This window comes from Ambystoma mexicanum, chromosome 6q, assembly GCF_040938575.1.
Source record: "Ambystoma mexicanum isolate Mex_15411 chromosome 6q, UKY_AmexF1_1, whole genome shotgun sequence".
NCBI classification, from domain to species: domain Eukaryota; kingdom Metazoa; phylum Chordata; class Amphibia; order Caudata; family Ambystomatidae; genus Ambystoma; species Ambystoma mexicanum.
The window spans coordinates 250,813,146-250,835,838 of record NC_090937.1 but is presented as its reverse complement, the minus strand read 5'-3'; the positions used below and the strand labels follow the sequence as shown (position 1 = coordinate 250,835,838).

At 56.5% G+C, this 22,693-nt stretch overlaps 1 protein-coding gene across 2 annotated transcripts in view; it reads left to right on the top strand.

The window, feature by feature from the left end:
• MTTP (microsomal triglyceride transfer protein) overlaps nucleotides 1-20,900 on the top strand; it is a 627,046-nt gene extending 606,146 nt beyond the window's left edge. The window contains exon 18 of one of the 2 annotated variants that reach the window (XM_069630721.1): nucleotides 20,280-20,900. In XM_069630721.1, coding sequence (XP_069486822.1) covers nucleotides 20,280-20,448 — 169 coding nt within the window. In that variant the 3' untranslated portion in view covers nucleotides 20,449-20,900. The remainder of the gene's footprint in view (nucleotides 1-20,279) is intronic. The other variant, XM_069630722.1, reaches the window with a different exon arrangement.
• The last annotated feature ends 1,793 nt before the right edge of the window (nucleotides 20,901-22,693 follow it).

The window sequence follows — 22,693 nt, the reverse complement described above, 5'->3', positions numbered from 1 at the left end:
CCCCCACTCATGTCTCCCACCCCCCAGCCACCATGGGCACCCTCCACCAGGCCCCCACTCATGTCTGCCACCACCCCCACCCCCCAGCAGTGCAGGGGCACCCTCCACCAGGCCCCCACCCATGTGTCCCAGCACCCCCACCCCCCAGCAGTGCAGGGGCAGCACCACCAGGCCCCCACTCATGTCCCCCTGCACCCCCATCCCCCAGCATCCAGGGGCACCCTCCACCAGGCCCCCACTCATGTCTCCCACCACCCCCACCCCCCAGCAGTGTGGGGCACCCTCCACCAGGCCCCCACTCATGTCTCCCACCACCCCCACCCCCCAGCAGTGCAGGGGCAGCCTCCACCAGGCCCCCACTCATGTCTCCCACCCACCCCCACCCCCCAGCCACCATGGGCAGCCCCCACCAGGCCCCCTCTCATGTCTCCCACCCCCCCCCACCCCCCAGCAGTGCAGGGGCACCCTCCACCAGGCCCCCACTCATGTCCAACTCATGTCTCCCACCACCCCCACCCCCCAGCAGTGTGGGGCACCCCCCACCAGGCCCCCACTCATGTCTCCCACCACCCCCACCCCCCAGCAGGGGCACCCTTCACCAGGCCCCACTCATGTCCAACTCATGTCTCCCACCACCCCCACCCCCCAGCAGTGCAGGGGCACCCTCCACCAGGCCCCCACTCATGGCCCCTATCACCCCCACCCCCCAGCCACCATGGGCACCCTCCACCAGGCCCCCACTCATGTCTCCCACCACCCCCACCCCCCAGCAGTGCAGGGGCACCCTCCACCAGGCCCCCACCCATGTCTCCCAGCACCCCCACCCCCCAGCAGTGCAGGGGCAGCACCACCAGGCCCGCACTCATGTCCCCCTGCACCCTCACCCCCCAGCATCCAGGGGCACCCTCCACCAGGCCCCCACTCATGTCTCCCACCACCCCCACCCCCCAGCCGTGTGGGGCACCCTCCACCAGGCCCCCACTCATGGCCCCTATCACCCCCACCCCCCAGCATCCAGGGGCACCCTCCACCAGGCCCCCACTCATGTCTCCCAGCACCCCCACCCACCAGCAGTGCAGGGGCAGCACCACCAGGCCCCCACTCATGTCCCCCTGCACCCCCACCCCCCAGCATCCAGGGGCACCCTCCACCAGGCCCCCACTCATGTCTCCCACCACCCCCACCTCCCAGCAGTGCAGGGGCACCCTCCACCAGGCCCCCACCCATGTCTCCCAGCACCCCCACCCCCAGCAGTGCAGGGGCAGCACCACCAGGCCCCCACTCATGTCCCCCTGCACCCCCACCCCCCAGCATCCAGGGGCACCCTCCACCAGGCCCCCACTCATGTCTCCCACCACCCCCACCCCCCAGCAGTGCGGGGCACCCTCCACCAGGCCCCCACTCATGTCTCCCACCACCCCCACCCCCCAGCAGTGCAGGGGCAGCCTCCACCAGGCCCCCACTCATGTCTCCCACCCACCCCCACCCCCCAGCCACAATGGGCAGCCCCCACCAGGCCCCCACTCATGTCTCCCACCACCCCCACCCCCCAGCAGTGTGGGGCACCCTCCACCAGGCCCCCACTCATGTCTCCCACCACCCCCACCCCCCAGCAGTGCAGGGGCACCCTCCACCAGGCCCCCACTCATGTCCAACTCATGTCTCCCACCACCCCCACCCCCCAGCAGTGCAGGGGCACCCTCCACCAGGCCCCCACTCATGGCCCCTATCACCCCCACCCCCCAGCCACCATGGGCACCCTCCACCAGGCCCCCACTCATGTCCCCCTGCACCCCCACCCCCCAGCATCCAGGGGCACCCTCCACCAGGCCCCCACTCATGTCTCCCACCACCCCCACCCCCCAGCAGTGCAGGGGCACCCTCCACCAGGCCCCCACCCATGTCTCCCAGCACCCCCACCCCCCAGCAGTGCAGGGGCAGCACCACCAGGCCCCCACTCATGTCCCCCTGCACCCCCACCCCCCAGCATCCAGGGGCACCCTCCACCAGGCCCCCACTCATGTCTCCCACCACCCCCACCCCCCTGCCACCATGGGCAGCCTCCACCAGGTCCTCACAATCCCCAATCATGTGTGTTATGGTCAGCCGCCACAGCCAAAAAGCCCTACCAAGTAACCCATTCACCCACATGGAAATGGAAATTACATGTTACACCCCCAATGTTCATGAAGCTAATGAACCCATGTCCGTCACACACAATGGTTGCAATTGAATGGGAAAACACCCAACATGACATGCATGAAACCAATGAGATGTTACCACACAGTGAAGTATGAAAACAAAATTGTATTAAAAAAAAGAAAGTATGCTAAAGAAATGAAACAAACTACAATGGGAATGAAAAAAAATAAGCTGCATGTCCGTATAAAAAAATTAAAACACCAAATCCTAATCCAAAAAAATGTCGTCCAAAGTCAAATGTAAAAAAATATCTATCCAATTAGGAACTATGTAAAAAACTTCCAAGGGTCCATGAGCCCAACTGAACAAAGGAAACCTACAAAAAAACCTAACTAAAATGCAACTATATACAAAAAGTGGAGCAGTGTCCGTCGACTCCAAATCATAAGAACAAACAAAGGAAACCTAAAACTAAAGAACTATATACAAAGGCGGCGGGCAAGTCCAGCGGCTCACTCCGTGGTGTTCCGGGCCAGGGCATCATCGAACTCCTGTTCGATGTCCCGGAGGCGGTCCAGTTCCATGGCCCCGAGGGTCCGCAGGGACGACGCCGTGTCCTCCTCCAACCCCCTGCGGATTGCCTCGAGGCACTCGGCCCGCCTCAGGGCCCTCCGCATAGAGTTCTCCGCCCTGACCATTGTGAGCCGCGCCTCTTCCGCCCGCCGCCGCTCCGCACCTATGGCGTGGCCCAACCGCTGCCACACGGAAGACACTCTCTGTCCTGGGTCCTCCTGCCCTCCGGCCGATGCCTGCCCCTCCGATGTCGAAGGCCCCGAGCCTTCATGGCTCCCACCATGTTGCTGCTGCTGCTCTGCCTCTGCCCGTGCACTGCCTCCTGCTGCATGCACATCCTCCGCCGGCTGGGGTGCAGTTGTTGATGTGGCCACCCCTGCTGGACGTATGACTCCCGACTGTGGCAGGGATGCCTCCTCCACCAGCCTGGCCGCACTGTCAGAGGCAGCTCCACAGGGCACCCAGGTGACTGATGGGTGGGAAGATGGCACAGAGGACGACTGGCGCGTAGGGGGTCCGGTTGAGGAGGGGGTCGGAGCAAGCCCCATCAGACGGAGGAATCCGGCCTGGGTGACCTGTCCCAGCAGGCTGACGTGGTCAACGAGCCATTCGAGATGACGTGCAGTCTCTCCATGAAAAGACTGCAGGTCACCTCGCATGGCCCGTTGACGCAACGCCACACCAGCCAGGACAGGCTCAACCCGGACCTGGATAGCCACATCCGCAGGCAGAGGAAGGCCAGTTGACGTCAGCTCATCCCCTGCCTGAAAACGGGTCTGGACGTAGGCATCCCTGCTGGTGCAAGATGATGCAGGGACAGGATCGGGGACAGGATTACACACAGGCACCTCCGCGGCGGCCTGTGCTGCCTCCTGTCCCTGGTCCTGCACTGCACCACTAGCACCAGTGGGATCCCCACCTCCAGACCCCGTCTCTGGTGCTTGCACGGCCTCCTCCTCCACCAAACCCCCCACCAACCTGGATGACTCCGTGCCATCTTCCCCTGTTGGGCCCTGTGGGGTCCCAGCTGCCCCTTCTGCTGCCGAGGAGTCCAACTCCAACCTCCGCCTCTTGGACCTCCCCCCGGCAGCTGCGGCCTGGGACACGGCACCGGACTCCTCACTCCCCGACGAGATGACAACACGGGAGGGGAGCTGGGCCTTGCGTCTCCGGCTGGCGGTGGGATCCCCACCGCTGTGCTCCACAGCACCTTCTCCGCCCTCTTCATCAGTTGACGCTGCAGACAGGGAGAAACAAAACACAGGCATCAGGGCACTGTACAATGGACACATACACACATGACAGTTGCACATGAGTGGCATTGGCAAACCTCAGACATGTCATCACAATCCCCAACACACATGTCATTGCAACTCGCACACATGAGCCATACCACAGCCATATCGCAACTGCCACCACCATCCCTACACATACAACAGCATGAGCAGCCAAAGGTGAGCCAGACATCACATGCAACACAGGAAGTGCACCACACATGTACACACACCACCACACTTGCATGCATGTGTACACCTCTGACAAGTGTCGCACTGTTCAGACGGGCATCCATGTCACATCTGCCAATCAGGCTTCCACATACCGCTGTCACATGCATCCATGTTGCATCACTGTTGCACCCTTGTCAAATACACACACATGCACATGTACACAGTGCTCATACATGCAGCCGAAAACAACATACATGCGTGACATCACGGACATGTCTACTTACATACACATTCATCCAAACATGTGTGCCCACACAACTGCATTTGGCATGCAAGCCTACACACACAAGCACCATCCATGTCTCACACATTACAGCCCTCGCATGTGTCAGCCCCACAGCCCTGTACACCCCCACCCATACTCGACCCCATACAAACAGATGTGCAACCTGCACACTACCGAATAATCACCACACGCACTGCTCACAATCAGGATGCATGTACACTCACTGCTCGACTCCAGACGGGTCTGCTTCTCTAGGACCTGGACGTGGAGCGCTGGGGATATACGTTCCAGGACCCTCATCTGTTCTTCCGACAAGTGGCCCCGGGGCCCCTTGGCATCCGCTGCCTTCAAGAGGCGCCGGGCCTTGTTCAGGGTCCTGGACCTGAAGTCCTCCCAGCGCTTCCTGACATGTTGTAAGTCGCGGACTGCCACCCCCTCCGCGTTGATGGCAGTCACGATGTCAGTCCAGATCCGAGTCTGTCCTTCCTTGTCGGAGCGGGAACTTCCGAAGAGGGCATCATACTGCCCCAGGACTTGCTCCACCAGGACACCAACTTCGGTGGCACTGAAGTTGGTGCCCCTCTGCCTCTCTGGCCGGGGGTTGTCAGTGGTCACAGATGGTGTTTGCCCCGACATGACAACCCCAGAGGCAGGAGTGGGTGGGCAACTGGGTCCTGGGGCTGGGCTGCGGAGCGATGGAATCCCAGTCGGGAGTCTTCGGTTCCAGCAGGGGTGGTCACAGCAACAGCACCCCTGGCTGATGTGCAGGCAGCAAATGGCAGTGCACGTGGGCAGCAGGCAGTCAGGCAGCAGCAGATGGCAGGTGGGAGCGTGCTCGGGGCTCTGGGGGGCAGTAGTTCGGCCTTCTGGGCAGGAGCGTGGTCTTCCGTGTGCATACGCGTGGCCAGCTTGATATGGAGTGATTTGGCACGTGAAAAGTCTGCACGTCAGCGTGAAATTCGAGGAAAGGCCCTTAGCGCGTAAGCGCGTCAGCACGCATACGCGATTCTATTGGACCAAAGGCCCTCAGCGCGTAAGCACGTCTGTGACGTGACCCGCACGGGTGTTTCCCACACAGCATGTGATGACAGAGCACACGTGGAAAGACTGCACGTCAGAGTGTCATCGCGTGTAATTGGACAGCACGTCAGAGTGTCATCGCGTGTAATTGGACAAAAGTGCACGTACACGCGATTGGCCTATGTACGTGTATATCAGGGGTGCGCGGGCACTTACACACGCAAGTACGTCAGCGCACCTGTATCCCGGGGTGCGCAGGAATTTCCACACGCTATTGGACTGGGTACTGGATTTGAGGGGTGCGCGGGTCACACGCTCACCTACAACACGCGCAACGCATAAATTTGCGCGCTAGCAAAATAACAAGCTCAGACCCAGGATGAACATACCGTTCCTAGCAGCAGTGGGCATGGGCTACCAAAGGAGGAGGAGGAGGATAGTCAGGGCCAGAATATTCACACCCAGAACCAGCCTTTTCGGGATGCCTGATGACCAGGTGCATGGGAGGTACAGGTTTCCACCACACATTATACTGGACCTGGTGAGTGAGTGGGAGGATGACCTCACATCACCCACCCTGTGCTCCCAAGCACTCAGCCCCCTGGAGAAGGTCCTCAATGTACTGCACTTCTTAGCCACTGGATCATTTCAGCGGACAAGTGCCATTGTGGGTGGGGTATCACAGGCCACCCAGTCACGCTGCCTACACCAGGTCTTGAACATCATCACTGCACGCCCATCAGTCCGCAGGCACATATACCTGCCCAGAACAACTGCAGAAAGGCATGCTGCCGCCCTGGATTTTTACGGTGTGGCACGATTCCCCAAAGTGCTAGGTGCCATCGACTGCACCCATGTGGCTCTACGTCCCCCCAGGGCATCAGAGCACATCTATGAGAACCGCAAGCACTGGCATTCCATCAACGTGCAGGTAGTATGTAATGCCAAGGGAATCATCACCTCAGTATATGCCAACTATCCCGGGTCCACCCACGACAGCTTCATTTACCGAATGTCCACCCTAAGCCGGGACCTAGAAGCTGGGCGGCATGGCGATACATGGCTGCTTGGTGAGTATGAATGCCACTGCACATGCATGCATGTCAGATACTGGTCATAACCCCACCAATGATACCAATCACCACCTCCACAGGGGACAGTGCCTACCCTCTCAGCCCCCACATGATGACGCCAATTCGGAACCCCACCACGCCACCCCAGGTAAGATATAACACAGCCCACATTACAACCCGGGGCATAGTGGAGCGCACATTCGGAGTGCTAAAGTCACGCTTTCGCTCCCTTGACCGTTCTGGCGGGCAGCTGTTGTACGCTCCCCCAGTAGTGTGCAGGATCATAGTGGCAGCATGTGTCCTGCACAACGTTGCAACACGCCGGGGCCTGGTCGTGGACATGGTGGTGGCCCCACATCCCCAACCACATGCACAGCCGCTGCGCATGGGAGGGGAAAGGGCATGGGGGGAGGCAGCCCGTACACAGCTAGTGGCTAATTACTTCACATAGAAATCACACCCCTGTGGAGTGCACACTGCCCTGGCACATTCCATCTGACAATCAATGATGACTCAACCTGACACTGATCCTGAATGTCTGGAGAATCAACCGTGAAAACCATATCAGCCTGAGATTGTTCACCTGGAAGTGTTACAATGTGTGCATCCCTACCCACACAGACACCACCAATGCAGTTTTGTGAAGAAACACATTCAAGCAGCTAAAATGAATACCCACTTGCAAAATGCAACAAGAGGACAGTGCCATGTCAGCCAACCCATCCCCAGCACCGCCACAGGACACACCGTGCCATGTCATGCTATTTGCAGGTAAACAAACTAATCCCCACAACATGACACTAGTGTCACAATGTACAGTGTCCCTAATTGAAACTTGCAACACCTGAAATGCTCACAGTAATGCAGGACCAACAACAAACTTGAGCAGGTACTACCATTAACATGACATCACAAATGTTATGAATTAGTAGTCTCACCACCTGGAAATGCCTGCACTCCCACCACTACCAACTGTGCAGTGTTGGCGCCATGTAGAGTTGTAGGTGCACTGCTGCCAACATGGACCCCATCTCCAAACTAGAGGGCCTTGTGTAGACATGAGGAAGGGACCTGCAAATTGGGAGGTAGACACAGATGATGAGTTACACATCAATGCAACATGTAGTGTACAACACAACAGCAATATGCACTAGGAATGTATACACAGTATTGACTAGACTACCCACATATGTAGTGGGAGTCCAATGTCACCATGTACGTCAATGTCACTTGGGCACACCCTTTGCAAGCCCATGGAAACGGGAAGCAGGAGGGGTGTGTGTGACTCAAACCCAAGCATCTGAACCAAATACATGACAAGCCTGCATGTGCCCAGCCACAATGCAGCGTATGCCCACAGGAACCACGGAAGGCAACAAATTGTCCCAAAGAAATTGGGAAAAAAATAATTAAAAATAAAAAAAAATAAAAATAAAAATAAAAATAAAAAAAAAATAAAAAATGGCCATTGATGGGCCCGGGGGGGTTTGGGAGGCCACCCAGGAGGTCCGAGGACAGGGTGCACACCAAAACCCACCTGTGTGGATCCTGGGAAAAAAAAACACCTACATGGGCTCATGGCCCACACGGCTTCCCTATTGTGGGAGTATCACTGCTGTCGCTATTATCACCCTGTGCAGCTGCATCCGGAGGTGGTTGCACTATGGGAGGCAGCCCACGCAAGGCCCTAGTCTGCTCCTCCATGGCTGCAAGCATGCGGGTGTGGTAGGTCTGGTTCTGGAGGATGAGTGTGCTGAGGTCCCCATGCAACAACTCACGGGATGCCCGGATCTCCGCCCTCGTTGCCTGCATCTCAGCTGAGAGCGTACGGGTGAGACGCTCCAGCTGCTGTTCTGTCCTTTGGTGTGTTGAAGCCTCAAGCTCAACAAGAGTCGTCCTGAGGTGAAGGAGCTCCTGCCTCAGGGCTTCCCTGTGGCCCTGGGACTCTATGGAGATGGCCTCCTGCAGAGTCGCCAGTGCCGCCCGCCTGTCCCTGTTGGACGCCAACATGTCCTCCCTGTGTGACTGGCAGATGGAGTCGGTTGCCTGCTGTAGTCGCTCCATCAGCCTTTCAGGGGGGACAATGGAAGTGGCCACCCTATCCATGGCCTGAGCCATCATCTCGGATGATGCTGCCTGTTGGGTTGCCATACCGTAAATGGATTGCTCCCATGCGGTATTGCCAGGTGGCGTACGGCCACCACATCGGCGGGCACCACACCTGTCTGGGGCAAGGCGAACTGCGCCTTGCTGTGCCGGCACTGCCTGAGGCTGCAGGACTGCATTCCCCCTCTGATCTGCTGGCCCAGGAACAGGATCAGATGTCGCGGAGTGTGACCCTGCATCCGTAACCACCAAAGGCGTAGCTGCCAACACTGACATCCCCATTGAGGGTTCTGACCCTGGTGCAGGTGGGTGGGACAGAACAGTATCCCTCCCTGGAACACTCACCTGCGACGGCACGTAGGTCTCATCATCCGAATCAACACCTGAGTACAGCTCGGGGGAGGTGCAGCCAGAGACACCCCTTGAGAGCCCGACCTGCAGCACTTGTGGGTTCTCACCCACCACCACACCACGTCCCTCACTGGTGGTTGGTCGGCCCTCGGACCCCTCCTGGGTCTGCACCATCTCCACAACCCCAGCAGTATCAGGTGCGTCTTCCCCTGCAAAGACATAAAAACAAAGAAATGGAAACAGGCATTAGCACCATGGCACACAATGAGGGCTGTGAAGCAACAGAACCAGTACTTGATTGACACATGTCCCACATGACTAAAACCCTCCCATGCATGCACCCTCACTGCATATGAAGGGCAGGCAAATGGCACACACTGATGACACCAAGATGGAAGATGAACACATTTTCTGCATGCTGCCTGGCAGTGGCATCACACATTGTCCTGTGATTGCCAGGTGAAACACACATGCCATCACACAGATGGCATGTACCATTGCTATTGAGTGAAGATGGAGAGGAGGGCAGCACCTATTCATTCAGTCCAGTTCCCGCATGTAATAGCTTTTCTAATTCAAACAGGTCAGATTTTTCACCTGGAGCTGCCAGTCCAAAATGGTCCAATTGCACAGGGACATGTGTGAACAAATGATATCCAGGTAACAAAGTCACTCCACTTTACCATAGCCATGTCAGACATGTGACTAGAGGACTGCGAAATGCCTAGTAAAAGTGGTGGAATGCAAACAATCTGACTGAATGAACAGTGAAAAATGAGCAACAATGTTGTGGCAAGGTGACACTTCAAGGGCAACTGGCGTGCAGTTGGGCTAGATGTCTACTGTTGGCAGAAGGGATACTGCTATGGCCAAATGCAGCTGCGCAGGATGTATTGCATGAAGCACATGGCTGACCCATACGACTCAGGCGCACACACTCTCACCTGGCACACAAACAGAAGCCCTCACACACACCATGCACATGAATGACACACACATGCATGTGCACTCACCGGACAATGCCTCGTAATCAGGCAGATCTCCCACGCCTTGGATCTGTTCCTCCGTGATGTAGGTCCCAGCGACTGACTCATGTGGAGTGAGTTCCATGTCTACTACTGGAGACCCACCTCCAGTCACTAGAGTTGCGGCATGACTTGAGGCCAGCTTACTCTTTGCCCTGCGCTTTAGGTCATTCCAGCGCTTATAGCAATCATTGGCTGTGCGCCTCACGATTCCAAGGGCACTTACGATGTCCGCAACGGTCTGCCAGTGTGCCTGGCGTTGTGCAGGTGTGGTCTTGGATCCTGCAACAATGACCATCTCGTTATCATGTGCGGACACATACTCGACAAGTGCATTCAGTTCGTCATCCGTGAAGCTGGGCTTCCTCGACGGGCCGGACTGTGTAGCCGTGTCTGGGGCATCAGCCTGTGCCGGACGAGCACTCTTCCTCTTCCGCTTGGAAGGTGGTGGTGATCCTGAGTGTCCTGCGCCGCTCTGGACACTAGGGGCAGGAGCCCTGGTGGACTCTGTATCAGGAGTGTGGAATTGCACACTCAGCATGAGAGTTGGTGCAGGCATTGGCTCAAGTGTAATGGTGTCAGGGGGAATGTCAGCAGGATGGACTAGGACCGACACTGTCCTGGCTGGGTGTGTGAGAGCTGGGGTGGATGGAGCCGCAGCTGCCCCTGCAGCCTCTCCGCCCTGCCTACTTGGGGCAGCAAATGACCTTGCTGCCCCAGATGCACGTGGCATGATGACATCAACGTGCACCAGCGCACGTGTCATAGGCCTGCTGACCTGGAAGTCACCCATGGAGTCAGCCAGGTCTGGTGCCACAATGGGCTGGTCCAACAAGGGCTGAGCATGGATGGTGTCAGCCACATCAGCCTCAACGGGAGGGGGGGTGGGGGGATTATGGGTGCCCTTGACTGGTCCTCCACACATGGGGGGACAGGCTCACCCTGCAAGTAACGACCACGTCCCCTACCGGATCCACCACGGCCACCACTTGTGGCTCTTCCACCTTTGCCACCCTTACGGAATCCTCGCCTCCCAGCCATGGCACTGATGTTAATGTGCGTATGGGAGTGGCTGTAAACTATTGTCCTGGGCAATTGGGGGTCAAAGGGGTTGGGTACCAGATGGTAATTGTACCCTAGTGCTCTTGCAAGGCTGAATGTAACCCCTGGGGAAAGATGACAGGTCACGCTACGCACAGGAGCCCCAAAAAAGGGAGATGACGTGCACGCAACCCCTCCTAGACCACGTGTGCAGAAAGAAAAATCTGCACTACGCTGTGGCACCCAGTAACACAAGAATGAACGTATGCGTGTCACACGCAGCCTAGAATGACCTCTGAAGGGGTAGGCTACACACGGGGCAAGCACAGATGTTAGATACGTGCGTGACTCACCGTCTGCCAGGTAAAAGAGCGTGAAAAAGGAGCGCGTTTGGTTGGCAACACCCCCGCCAAAAGAAGATTTGTACGCTGTCTGAGGAGACAGGACAACAGTAGAAGGGAACACTGTTTGAGGGAACAGGCCCAGGTAAACCAGTAAAAGAGAAAAAAGAGAAAAAGCTGTCAGAGGTAACAGGGAATACGAACTTGAAACGCCGTGAAGTAAATCGCGCGTGAAACGACAAGAAGTACAGAATTCACCCACTCGCTCTCCACGAAAAGCACGTACAAGGAAATGGTGTTCTACACGTACCTTTTATACAGGCCCACACGTCCAGCGTCACTTACGCGGCGTGTACGCGCTAGGGCCATTTCCACCAATTACACGCTTTGTCACTTCTGCGTGTAGGGCCATTTCCACCAATTACACGCTTTGTCACTTCTGCGTGTAGGGCCATTTCCACCAATTACACGCTTTGTCACTTCTGCGTGTAGGGCCATTTCCACCAATTACACGCTTTGTCACTTCTGCGTGTAGGGCCATTTCCACCAATTACACGCTTTGTCACTGCCGCGTGTACGCGCTAGGCCCATTCCCACCAATTACACGCTTTGACACTCGGACGTGTCTTTCATTTTTTTCACACGCAACATTTTCATACGTGTGCCCAATTCAACGTGCACGTGACTTCATAGACGCGCATACGCTGGCGACGCGTTTACGCGCTAAGGGCCTTTCCTCGAATTACACGCAGACGTGTTGGATTTTTCACGTGCCAAATCACTCCGTATCAAGCTGGCCACGCGTAAGCACACGGAAGACCACGCTCCTGCCCAGAAGGCCGAACTACTGCCCCCCAGAGCCCCGAGCACGCTCCCACCTGCCATCTGCTGCTGCCTGACTGCCTGCTGCCCACGTGCACTGCCATTTGCTGCCTGCACATCAGCCAGGGGTGCTGTTGCTGTGACCACCCCTGCTGGAACCGAAGACTCCCGACTGGGATTCCATCGCTCCACAGCCCAGCCCCAGTACCCAGTTGCCCACCCACTTCTGCCTCTGGGGTTGTCATGTCGGGGCAAACACCATCTGTGACCACTGACAACCCCCGGCCAGAGAGGCAGAGGGGCACCAGCTTCAGTGCCACCGAAGTTGGTGTCCTGGTAGAGCAAGTCCTGGGGCAGTATGATGCCCTCTTCGGAAGTTCCCGCGCCGACAAGGAAGGACGGACTCGGATCTGGACTGACATCGTGACTGCCATCAACGCGGAGGGGGTGGCAGTCCGCGACTTACAACATGTCAGGAAGCGCTGGGAGGACTTCAGGTCCAGGACCCTGAACAAGGCCCGGCGCCTCTTGAAGGCAGCGGATGCCAAGGGGCGCCGGGGCCACTTGTCGGAAGAACAGATGAGGGTCCTGGAACGCATATCCCCAGCGCTCCACGTCCAGGTCCTAGAGAAGCAGACCCGTCTGGAGTCGAGCGGTGAGTGTACATGCATCCTGATTGTGAGCTGTGCGTGTGGTGATTATTCGGTAGTGTGCAGGTTGCACATCTGTTTGTATGGGGTCGAGTATGGGTGGGGGTGTACAGGGCCATGGGGCTGACACATGCGAGGGCTGTAATGTGTGAGACATGGATGGTGCTTGTGTGTGTAGGCTTGCATGCCAAATGCAGTTGTGTGGGCACACATGTTTGGATGAATGTGTATGTAAGTAGACATGTCCGTGATGTCACGCATGTATGTTGTTTTCGGCTGCATGTATGAGCACTGTGTACATGTGCATGTGTGTGTATTTGACAAGGGTGCAACAGTGATGCAACATGGATGCATGTGACAGCGGTATGTGGAAGCCTGATTGGCAGATGTGACATGGATGCCCGTCTGAACAGTGCGACACTTGTCAGAGGTGTACACATGCATGCAAGTGTGGTGGTGTGTGTACATGTGTGGTGCACTTCCTGTGTTGCATGTGATGTCTGGCTCACCTTTGGCTGCTCATGCTGTTGTATGTGTAGGGATGGTGGTGGCAGTTGCGATATGGCTGTGGTATGGCTCATGTGTGCGAGTTGCAATGACATGTCTGTTGGGGATTGTGATGACATGTCTGAGGTTTGCCAATGCCACTCATGTGCAACTATCATGTGTGTATGTGTCCATTGTACAGTGCCCTGATGCCTGTGTTTTGTTTCTCCCTGTCTGCAGCGTCAACTGATGAAGAGGGCGGAGAAGGTGCTGTGGAGCACAGCGGCGGGGATCCCACCGCCAGCCGGAGACGCAAGGCCCAGCTCCCCTCCCGTGTTGTCATCTCGTCGGGGAGTGAGGAGTCCGGTGCCGCGTCCCAGGCCGCAGCTGCCGGGGGGAGGTCCAAGAGGCGGAGGTTGGAGTTGGACTCCTCGGCAGCAGAAGGGGCAGCTGGGACCCCACAGGGCCCAACAGGGGAAGATGGCACGGAGTCATCCAGGTTGGTGGGGGGTTTGGTGGAGGAGGAGGCCGTGCAAGCACCAGAGACGGGGTCTGGAGGTGGGGATCCCACTGGTGCTAGTGGTGCAGTGCAGGACCAGGGGCAGGAGGCAGCACAGGCCACGGCGGAGGTGTCTGTGTGCAATCCTGTCCCCGATCCTGTCCCTGCATCATCTTGCACCAGCAGGGATGCCTACGTCCAGACCCGTTTTCAGGCAGGGGATGAGCTGACGTCAACTGGCCTTCCTCTGCCTGCGGACGTGGCTATCCAGGTCCGGGTTGAGCCTGTCCTGGCTGGTGTGGCGTTGCGTCAACGGGCCATGCGAGGTGACCTGCAGTCTTTTCATGGAGAGACTGCACGTCATCTCGAATGGCTCGTTGACCACGTCAGCCTGCTGGGACAGGTCACCCAGGCCGGATTCCTCCGTCTGATGGGGCTTGCTCCGACCCCCTCCTCAACTGGACTCCCTACGCGCCAGTCGTCCTCTGTGCCATCTTCCCACCCATCAGTCACCTGGGTGCCCTGTGGAGCTGCCTCTGACAGTGCGGCCAGGCTGGTGGAGGAGGCATCCCTGCCACAGTCGGGAGTCGGACGTCCAGCAGGGGTGGCCACATCAACAACTGCACCCCAGCCGGTGGAGGATGTGCAGGCAGCAGGAGGCAGTGCACGGGCAGAGGCAGAGCAGCAGCAGCAACATGGTGGGAGCCATGAAGGCTCGGGGCCTTCGACATCGGAGGGGCAGGCATCGGCCGGAGGGCAGGAGGACCCAGGACAGAGAGTGTCTTCCGTGTGGCAGCGGTTGGGCCACGCCATAGGTGCGGAGCGGCGGCGGGCGGAAGAGGCGCGGCTCACAATGGTCAGGGCGGAGAACTCCATGCGGAGGACCCTGAGGCGGGACGAGTGCCTCGAGGCAATCCGCAGGGGGTTGGAGGAGGACACGGCGTCGTCCCTGCGGACCCTCGGGGCCATGGAACTGGACCGTCTCCGGGACATCGAACAGGAGTTCGATGATGCCCTGGCCCGGAACACCACGGAGTGAGCCGCTGGACTTGCCCGCCGCCTTTGTATATAGTTCTTTAGTTTTAGGTTTCCTTTGTTTGTTCTTATGATTTGGAGTCGACGGACACTGCTCCACTTTTTGTATATAGTTGCATTTTAGTTAGGTTTTTTTGTAGGTTTCCTTTGTTCAGTTGGGCTCATGGACTCTTGGAAGTTTTTTACATAGTTCTTAATTGGATAGATATTTTTTTTCATTTCACTTTGGACGATATTTTTTTGGATCGGGATTTGGTGTTTTTATTTTTTAATACGGACATGCAGCTTATCTTTTTTTCATTCCCATTGTAGTTTGTTTCATTTGTTTAGCATTCTTTCTTTTTTTAAATACAATTTTGTTTTCATACTTCACTGTGTGGTATTATCTCATTGGTTTCATGCATGTCATGTTGGGTGTTTTCCCATTCAATTGCAACCATTGTGTGTGACGGACATGGGTCCATTAGCTTCATGAACATTGGGGGTGTAACATGTAATTTCCATTTCCATGTGGGTGAATGGGTTACTTGGTAGGGCTTTTTGGCTGTGGAGGCTGACCATAACGCACATGATTGGGGATTGTGAGGACCTGGTGGAGGCTGCCCATGGTGGCAGGGGGGTGGGGGTGGTGGGAGACATGAGTGGGGGCCTGGTGGGGGATGCCCATGGTGGCTGGGGGGTCGGGGTGGTGGGAGACATGGGTGGGGGCCTGGTGGAGGCTGCCCCTGCACTGCTGGGGGGTGGGGGTGGTGGGAGACATGAGTGGGGGCCTGGTGGAGGGTGCTCCACACTGCTGGGGGGTGGGGGTGGTGGGAGGGGAGACATGAGTGGGGGCCTGGTGGAGGGTGCCCCTGGATGCTGGGGGGTGGGGGTGCAGGGGGACATGAGTGGGGGCCTGGTGGTGCTGCCCCTGCACTGCTGGGGTGTGGGGGTGGTGGGAGACATGAGTGGGGGCCTGGTGGAGGGTGCCCATGGTGGCTGGGGGGTGGGGGTGGTGGGAGACATGAGTGGGGGCCTGGTGGGGGATGCCCATGGTGGCTGGGGGGTGGGGGTGGGTGGGAGACATGAGTGGGGGCCTGGTGGAGGGTGCCCATGGTGGCTGGGGGGTGGGGGTGGTGGGAGACATGAGTGGGGGCCTGGTGGTGGATGCCCATGGTGGCTGGGGGGTGGGGGTGGGTGGGAGACATGAGTTGGACATGAGTGGGGGCCTGGTGAAGGGTGCCCCACACTGCTCGGGGCTGGGGGTGGTGGGAGACATGAGTGGGGGCCTGGTGGTGCTGCCCCTGCACTGCTGGGGGGTGGGGGTGCTGGGAGACATGAGTGGGGGCCTGGTGGGGGATGCCCATGGTGGCTGGGGGGTGGGGGTGGTGGGAGACATGGGTGGGGGCCTGGTGGAGGCTGCCCCTGCACTGCTGGGGGGTGGGGGTGGTGGGAGACATGAGTGGGGGCCTGGTGGAGGGTGCTCCACACTGCTGGGGGCTGGGGGTGGTGGGAGACATGAGTGGGGGCCTGGTGGAGGGTGCCCCTGGATGCTGGGGGGTGGGGGTGCAGGGGGACATGAGTGGGGGCCTGGTGGTGCTGCCCCTGCACTGCTGGGGGATGGGGGTGCTGGGAGACATGAGTGGGGGCCTGGTGGAGGGTGCCCATGGTGGCTGGGGGGTGGGGGTGGTGGGAGACATGAGTGGGGGCCTGGTGGGGGATGCCCATGGTGGCTGGGGGGTGGGGGTGGGTGGGAGACATGAGTGGGGGCCTGGTGGAGGGTGCCCATGGTGGCTGGGGGGTGGGGGTGGTGGGAGACATGAGTGGGGGCCTGGTGGGGGATGCCCATGGTGGCTGGGGGGTGGGGGTGGGTGGGAGACATGTGTTGGACATGAGTGGGGGCCTGGTGGAGGGTGCCCCACACTGCTGGGGGGGTGGGGGTGGTGGGAGACATGAGTGGGGGCCTGGTGGTGCTGCCCCTGCACTGCAGGGGGGTGTGGGTGCTGGGAGACATGAGTGGGGGCCTGGTGGAGGGTGCCCATGGTGGCTGGGGGTTGGGGGTGGTGGGAGACATGAGTGGGGGCCTGGTGGAGGGTGCCCATGGTGGCTGGGGGTGGGGGTGGTGGGAGACATGAGTGGGGGCCTGGTGGGGGATGCCCATGGTGGCTGGGGGGTGGGGGTGGGTGGGAGACATGAGTGGGGGCCTGGTGTAGGGTGCCCATGGTGGCTGGGGGGTGGGGGTGGTGGGAGACATGAGTGGGGGCCTGGTGGGGGATGCCCATGGTGGCTGGGGGGTGGGGGTGGGTGGGAGACATGAGTTGGACATGAGTGGGGGCCTGGTGGAGGGTGCCCCACACTGCTGGGGGGGTGGGGGTGGTGGGAGACATGAGTGGGGGCCTGGTGGTGCTGCCCCTGCACTGCTGGGGGGTGGGGGTGCTGGAAGACATGAGTGGGGGCCTGGTGGAGGGTGCCCATGGTGGCTGGGGGGTGGGGGTGGTGGGAGACATGAGTGGGGGCCTGGTGGGGGATGCCCATGGTGGCTGGGGGGTGGGGGTGGGTGGGAGACATGAGTGGGGGCCTGGTGGGGGATGCCCATGGTGGCTGGGGGGTGGGGGTGGGTGGGAGACATGAGTGGAGGCCTGGTGGAGGGTGCCCATGGTGGCTGGGGGATGGGGGTGGGTGGGAGACATGAGTGGGGGCCTGGTGGGGGATGCCCATGGTGGCTGGGGGGTGGGGGTGGTGGGAGACATGGGTGGGGGCTGCCCCTGCACTGCTGGGGGGTGGGGGTGGTGGGAGACATGAGTGGGGGCCTGGTGGAGGGTGCCTCACACTGCTGGGGGGTGGGGGTGCAGGGGGACATGAGTGGGGGCCTGGCGGTGCTGCCCCTGCACTGCTGGGGGGTGGGGGTGCTGGGAGACATGAGTGGGGGCCTGGTGGGGGATGCCCATGGTGGCTGGGGGGTGGGGGTGGTGGGAGACATGAGTGGGGGCCTGGTGTTGCTGCCCCTGCACTGCTGGGGGGTGGGGGTGCTGGGAGACATGCATTGTTGATCAGTAGTGCAAGGTGACATGTGGGTTGGCTGCGGGGCATGCCCATGGTGGATGGGCTGCCTGCGGGACATGAGCAGGGGTGCAGGGTAGTCCCCCGTGGTGTGGGCTGCCTGCAGGGGCCGTGGAGGTTGTCGAGCGTACACCTGGGAGGACCCACACGGCCAATTCACGTGTAGTACTCCCCAGAACCCCTGGAATTCACATACCCTGCTGAAATCGCGTGTGGAACTTCCCGCGCATCCCTGGAATACACGTACCCTGCTCGCACGGGGCCAATCGCGTGTGGAACTTCCCGCGCACCCCTGGAATACACGTACCCTGCTCGCACTGGGCCAATCGCGTGTGGAACTTCCCGCGCACCCCTGAAATACACGTACCCTGATGAAATCGCGTGTGGAACTTCCCGCGCACCCCTGGAATACACGTACCCTGCTCGCACGGGGCCAATCGCGTGTGGAACTTCCCGCGCACCCCTGAAATACACGTACCCTGCTCGCACTGGCCCAATCGCGTGTGGAACTTCCCGCGCACCCCTGAAATACACGTACCCTGATGAAATCGCGTGTGGAACTTCCCGCGCACCCCTGCAATACACGTACCCTGCTCGCACGGGCCCAATCGCGTGTTGAACTTCCAGCGCACCCCTGAAATACACGTACCCTGCTGATTTTGGTGTGGAACTTCCCGCGCACCCCTGATGCACACGTACACAGGACAATCGCGTGTGGAACTTCCCGCGAACCACTGAAATACACGTTCCCCGCTTGGCGTTTGCTGTTTGCCAGCCCGGTGAACTGGTCCAGGGTTAGCGCAGCCCTTTGCGATTATTTGGCGATTTTGAAGGCTTTTCCTTGCGCGAGGGTGTTCTTGGGGGCGTAACTGGCGCTGCTGCAGGGTCGCTGCGCCACGCTGCGCCACGGCTGGTTTTGGATGCGAAAATCCATGAATGCGCTGTGCGCGGAAATCGATTTTCGCGCACGCGGCTGGCGCAGACAATCGCACGCGGACACTCTGCGCCTGCCGCTTGCGACACTTTTGTGCGAATTTCTATGAATTACCATGACAGTCTATCTGCGCCGGAAAAGGCTGCACTTACCTATGCAGGTAAGTTTAAAATGTGACTTTTACACAAGCACACGTTAGCCATCAGGACATGGGTCTTTGATGCTTCGTGTTGCTTTTTCAAACACACGTTTTAGTGTGTGATGAAATATTATATTTAAATGTACTTGCCCTCTGGAAGTTTGATATTTCTTGATACCCCAAAGTCCCTGCACTCCAAATCATGTTCTCTTGAGAATCTAGAAAAAAGCTGCACTCTCAGGGGCTTCTGCAGATACATTCGGCTGCCAACAAATCTTCTCCACAGTGGACCCCCAGCATGTCCTAGCTCTCTTTGGTAGTCTACTTGCATGCATCTGCCGCTGCTATTAAACCAAACGCACTTTCAGCTTCAGAAACTGACAGTGCTGTCTTTTAAAAGTGTGACGGTCATGTTCGGTCTGAGGCGGATACGCCTCGTTTTTGGTAATTTGCCAGCTGCAGTTGGGGAGTTGGGTGTGAGTATGCCTCCATTTCCCACTCTGCCTTATAAATGCGGGTGCCTTACCACCAGCGTGCATTTTCATGTTGGCAGTGAAACAGTGGATTCCCCCTTATCTGACCATTGGGTAAAAGCAGGCCTATTCGATAGCAATCCATTGTAAAAGCTTCCCACCGCTGTTAATTGCAGTTACACCTTTCCACCAACTTTGTTGAAAAGTGAGAAATGAAGGCGTTTTTGCCTATTTGCTACTCCTCACTTTTCCATTATGTTGTGGAAATAAGGAACATTGCATGTAAAGGAGGTCTTGAACAAATTGCAAAGAGTCAGTCCCCTCGGTGCAATGCATGTGGGCAATCAAAATTACCCACCTACACTCCTCCCTAATGTGGTGTAAAAAAGAAGGGTATATGCGATTGTGCCTATGTTTTACTCCTCAATTTGTCGAAATGAGGTACCTTGAACTGAGTGCACATTTTGCAGGAAACTTCAAACAGCTGCTCCCCTATCAAAATGATTCACCATGTGGGTCATATTAGTTCTGAGGCGAACCACAAAGAATGGCGGCAAATGTGCTTATCACCATTTTTGTGAATATATAAGGGAGAGTTGGAGAGTGGGGCATAAATAACGTGTCTTTCCCATTTCCTTTTCTACATTACAAATGCAAGTGTCTTACTGCCAACATACACTTTGATAAGATATCCAACCCTATGAATTATGCCCTCGCACGTTTCTGTTATATATTGATCGATGCATTGAACTGGAAATTTGTTGTGTCACCAGATATCCTCTTTGTGTCTTTTTAGACAATATGTGACTAAGTACGAGAGACTGCCCTCTGGAAAAGCGTACACGTCCCGCAAAGGGAAAACCCAGCTGTTGGCCGGTGAGGAACTGCCGCTCTACCAGGAGAACTCCAACATGTGCAGGAAGGCCTTCAGTGAGGAGTCCAGCTCTTCGGAAAGCTGGTTTTGAAGAGATCAAGGGCACATGGAATCTTGTTTTAATAAGTCTGTGCCTGACACTGTTTACATGTTTACACGTATTTAAAGCGTTTTTTTGGAACGCATAGGGAACGATAACTTGAATGGCATTCACTGGGACTTCTGTGGTCTACTGGTTTGGGCGCTTCTTCTGCAAACAAGAAGGATCATTAAAGGACAAACATGGGTTCATCACTTACAGACAACTGTTCACAAATGTTTCTGATAAAAAATACCGACCTCCATGGAAAATGCGATGCCTCCTACTAAAGTTTAAAGGAAGCATGATGTAGACCTCCATGGGAACAAAACCGGACCACTGGCGAGAATTTATTGAAAATGATTTTAAAGCAAATGTTTAAATTTATAGTTGTATTGTGTGTCCTGTATTACCTTGCTACCTATTAGGCCCATTAAATTCCTTTACCAAGATATTACTTTTAATATGTTGTTCAGCATACTTTTTTCCTGTATAGCTCACTGTCTCCCTGCCTCTGTGTCTCCAAACGGTATATTTTCCTTTACCTTTCTGTTCATCTTTCTATCTCTCTACTTACCTTGGCAATCAGAGCCAAAGAGCAGGCAGCGTTTGCAGGAGCCTCCATGAGTAAGTAGTAAATTAAAAGAACTATGCCAACGGCCCAGTCCCGCTAGCGTCAGGTACAACCCAGAGCTAGAAATGCCACTCCAGCTACCTATAAGATCTCTGACAATCCCAAAAATATTTCAAGGAAGATTCGAGACGGCAACAAGTCTTCCTAGAAACTGCACCTGTTGCTTTTGGTGACCAGAAAACTGCTGCCGATGACACTAATATGTAGCTACTATCACAGACCAATAGGGACTTCACCTGAGATATCGCACTGTACATGGAGCAGCATTACAAAACAAGCACTGGCAAAGTGTTGCAGTTTCTTGGGCGATCACACTCAACTCAGGGAGTTCCTTTCCCCCCAAGCAAGGTGGCGCGTGCCCAAAGCACGATTTCAGATTCAATTTGGTGAGGCCTCCACCCCGTCTGGAACCAGGCTGGTGTATAGTAAGAATACATATTCATTCATTTAATGTTTGACAAAGAAGACTACCAGCCAATATTACAACTCCCAAGTACTTTCTGTTTTTAAAACAACACAGGTAACATTTTTAAACATGCAGTCACAATTTACAACAGATTTAATTTAAAATTAATCAATGGAAAACATTCACAGTACAATGGAAAAATCGTTTAGCAACACACATTCAAAGAACAGGCTTCTGGATTCTTGTTTTGGAGGCAAGGGAATCAATGGGAAATGTTGGTTTTAGGGCTTTCATTTGAAAGGCACAGTTGGGAAAAGGAACTTAAATGGGAAAATCGTTTTTCAAATTTTACCTAAAAGACAAAGTGGGTAAAAGGAACTCAAAGGGAAATCGTTTTTCAACACACATTCAAATGAGAAGCAATGCTTGGTCATTCTGGGTTGGGATACAAAGGAATACAAGTGAAATTTCGTTTTTCACCCTCCACATTCACTTGAAAGGTAACGTGTGGGGATTACCTCTTTTGGGATTATGGACACCTTTCGGGACAGGAGTCCGGGGTTTCAGAAGGACAGTCACCCAAGTATTTATGGTCTCTACCGGCTCTAACACACTGGGCATGAACTTTGTTAGTTTTGAATTCTAACAACACTCATCCCATGATTTTCTCTATAAGGGCCTACCCAGCTTCACCCCTCCCCCCTTACCCACTAATGGAAAGGGATAAGTCAGGTAGCTCACCACACAATTGATGGCTTTTGTTTTGTTCTACTTACATGGGACACTTTGGTCAGGGGAAAACAGCAGGACTCCTCTGAGGACAGCCCAGATCTGGTCAAGGGCTTTCAGTCAAGGATTTTCTCCTCACCCAGGCTCATTCTACTCCTCTGATGGGTCCCCAGCAAGCTTCTAGATTTCCCTGTCACTGTCTCCAAGGTAAGTTGCTCCTCACAAGAGTCCGTCAGCAGGCTATCTCCTGGAATAAAGTGAAAAAGCCCTGTTCTGATGCAAACATGCCCTCTTATTGGGCTGATGACACTCCAACATTGTCATAATTCCCATGGTAAGGATTGGCTAGCACTCTCCCTTCACATCCCACCAAGACGCCCACTGGCTTCTGATAGGACCAGAAGTTGGGAGATCTGTATGATGTAGGCTGAGGGATGAGAAAGGTTTGTTATCCCAAAGTGACATGTGGGTTTTACATTTCGTATTCT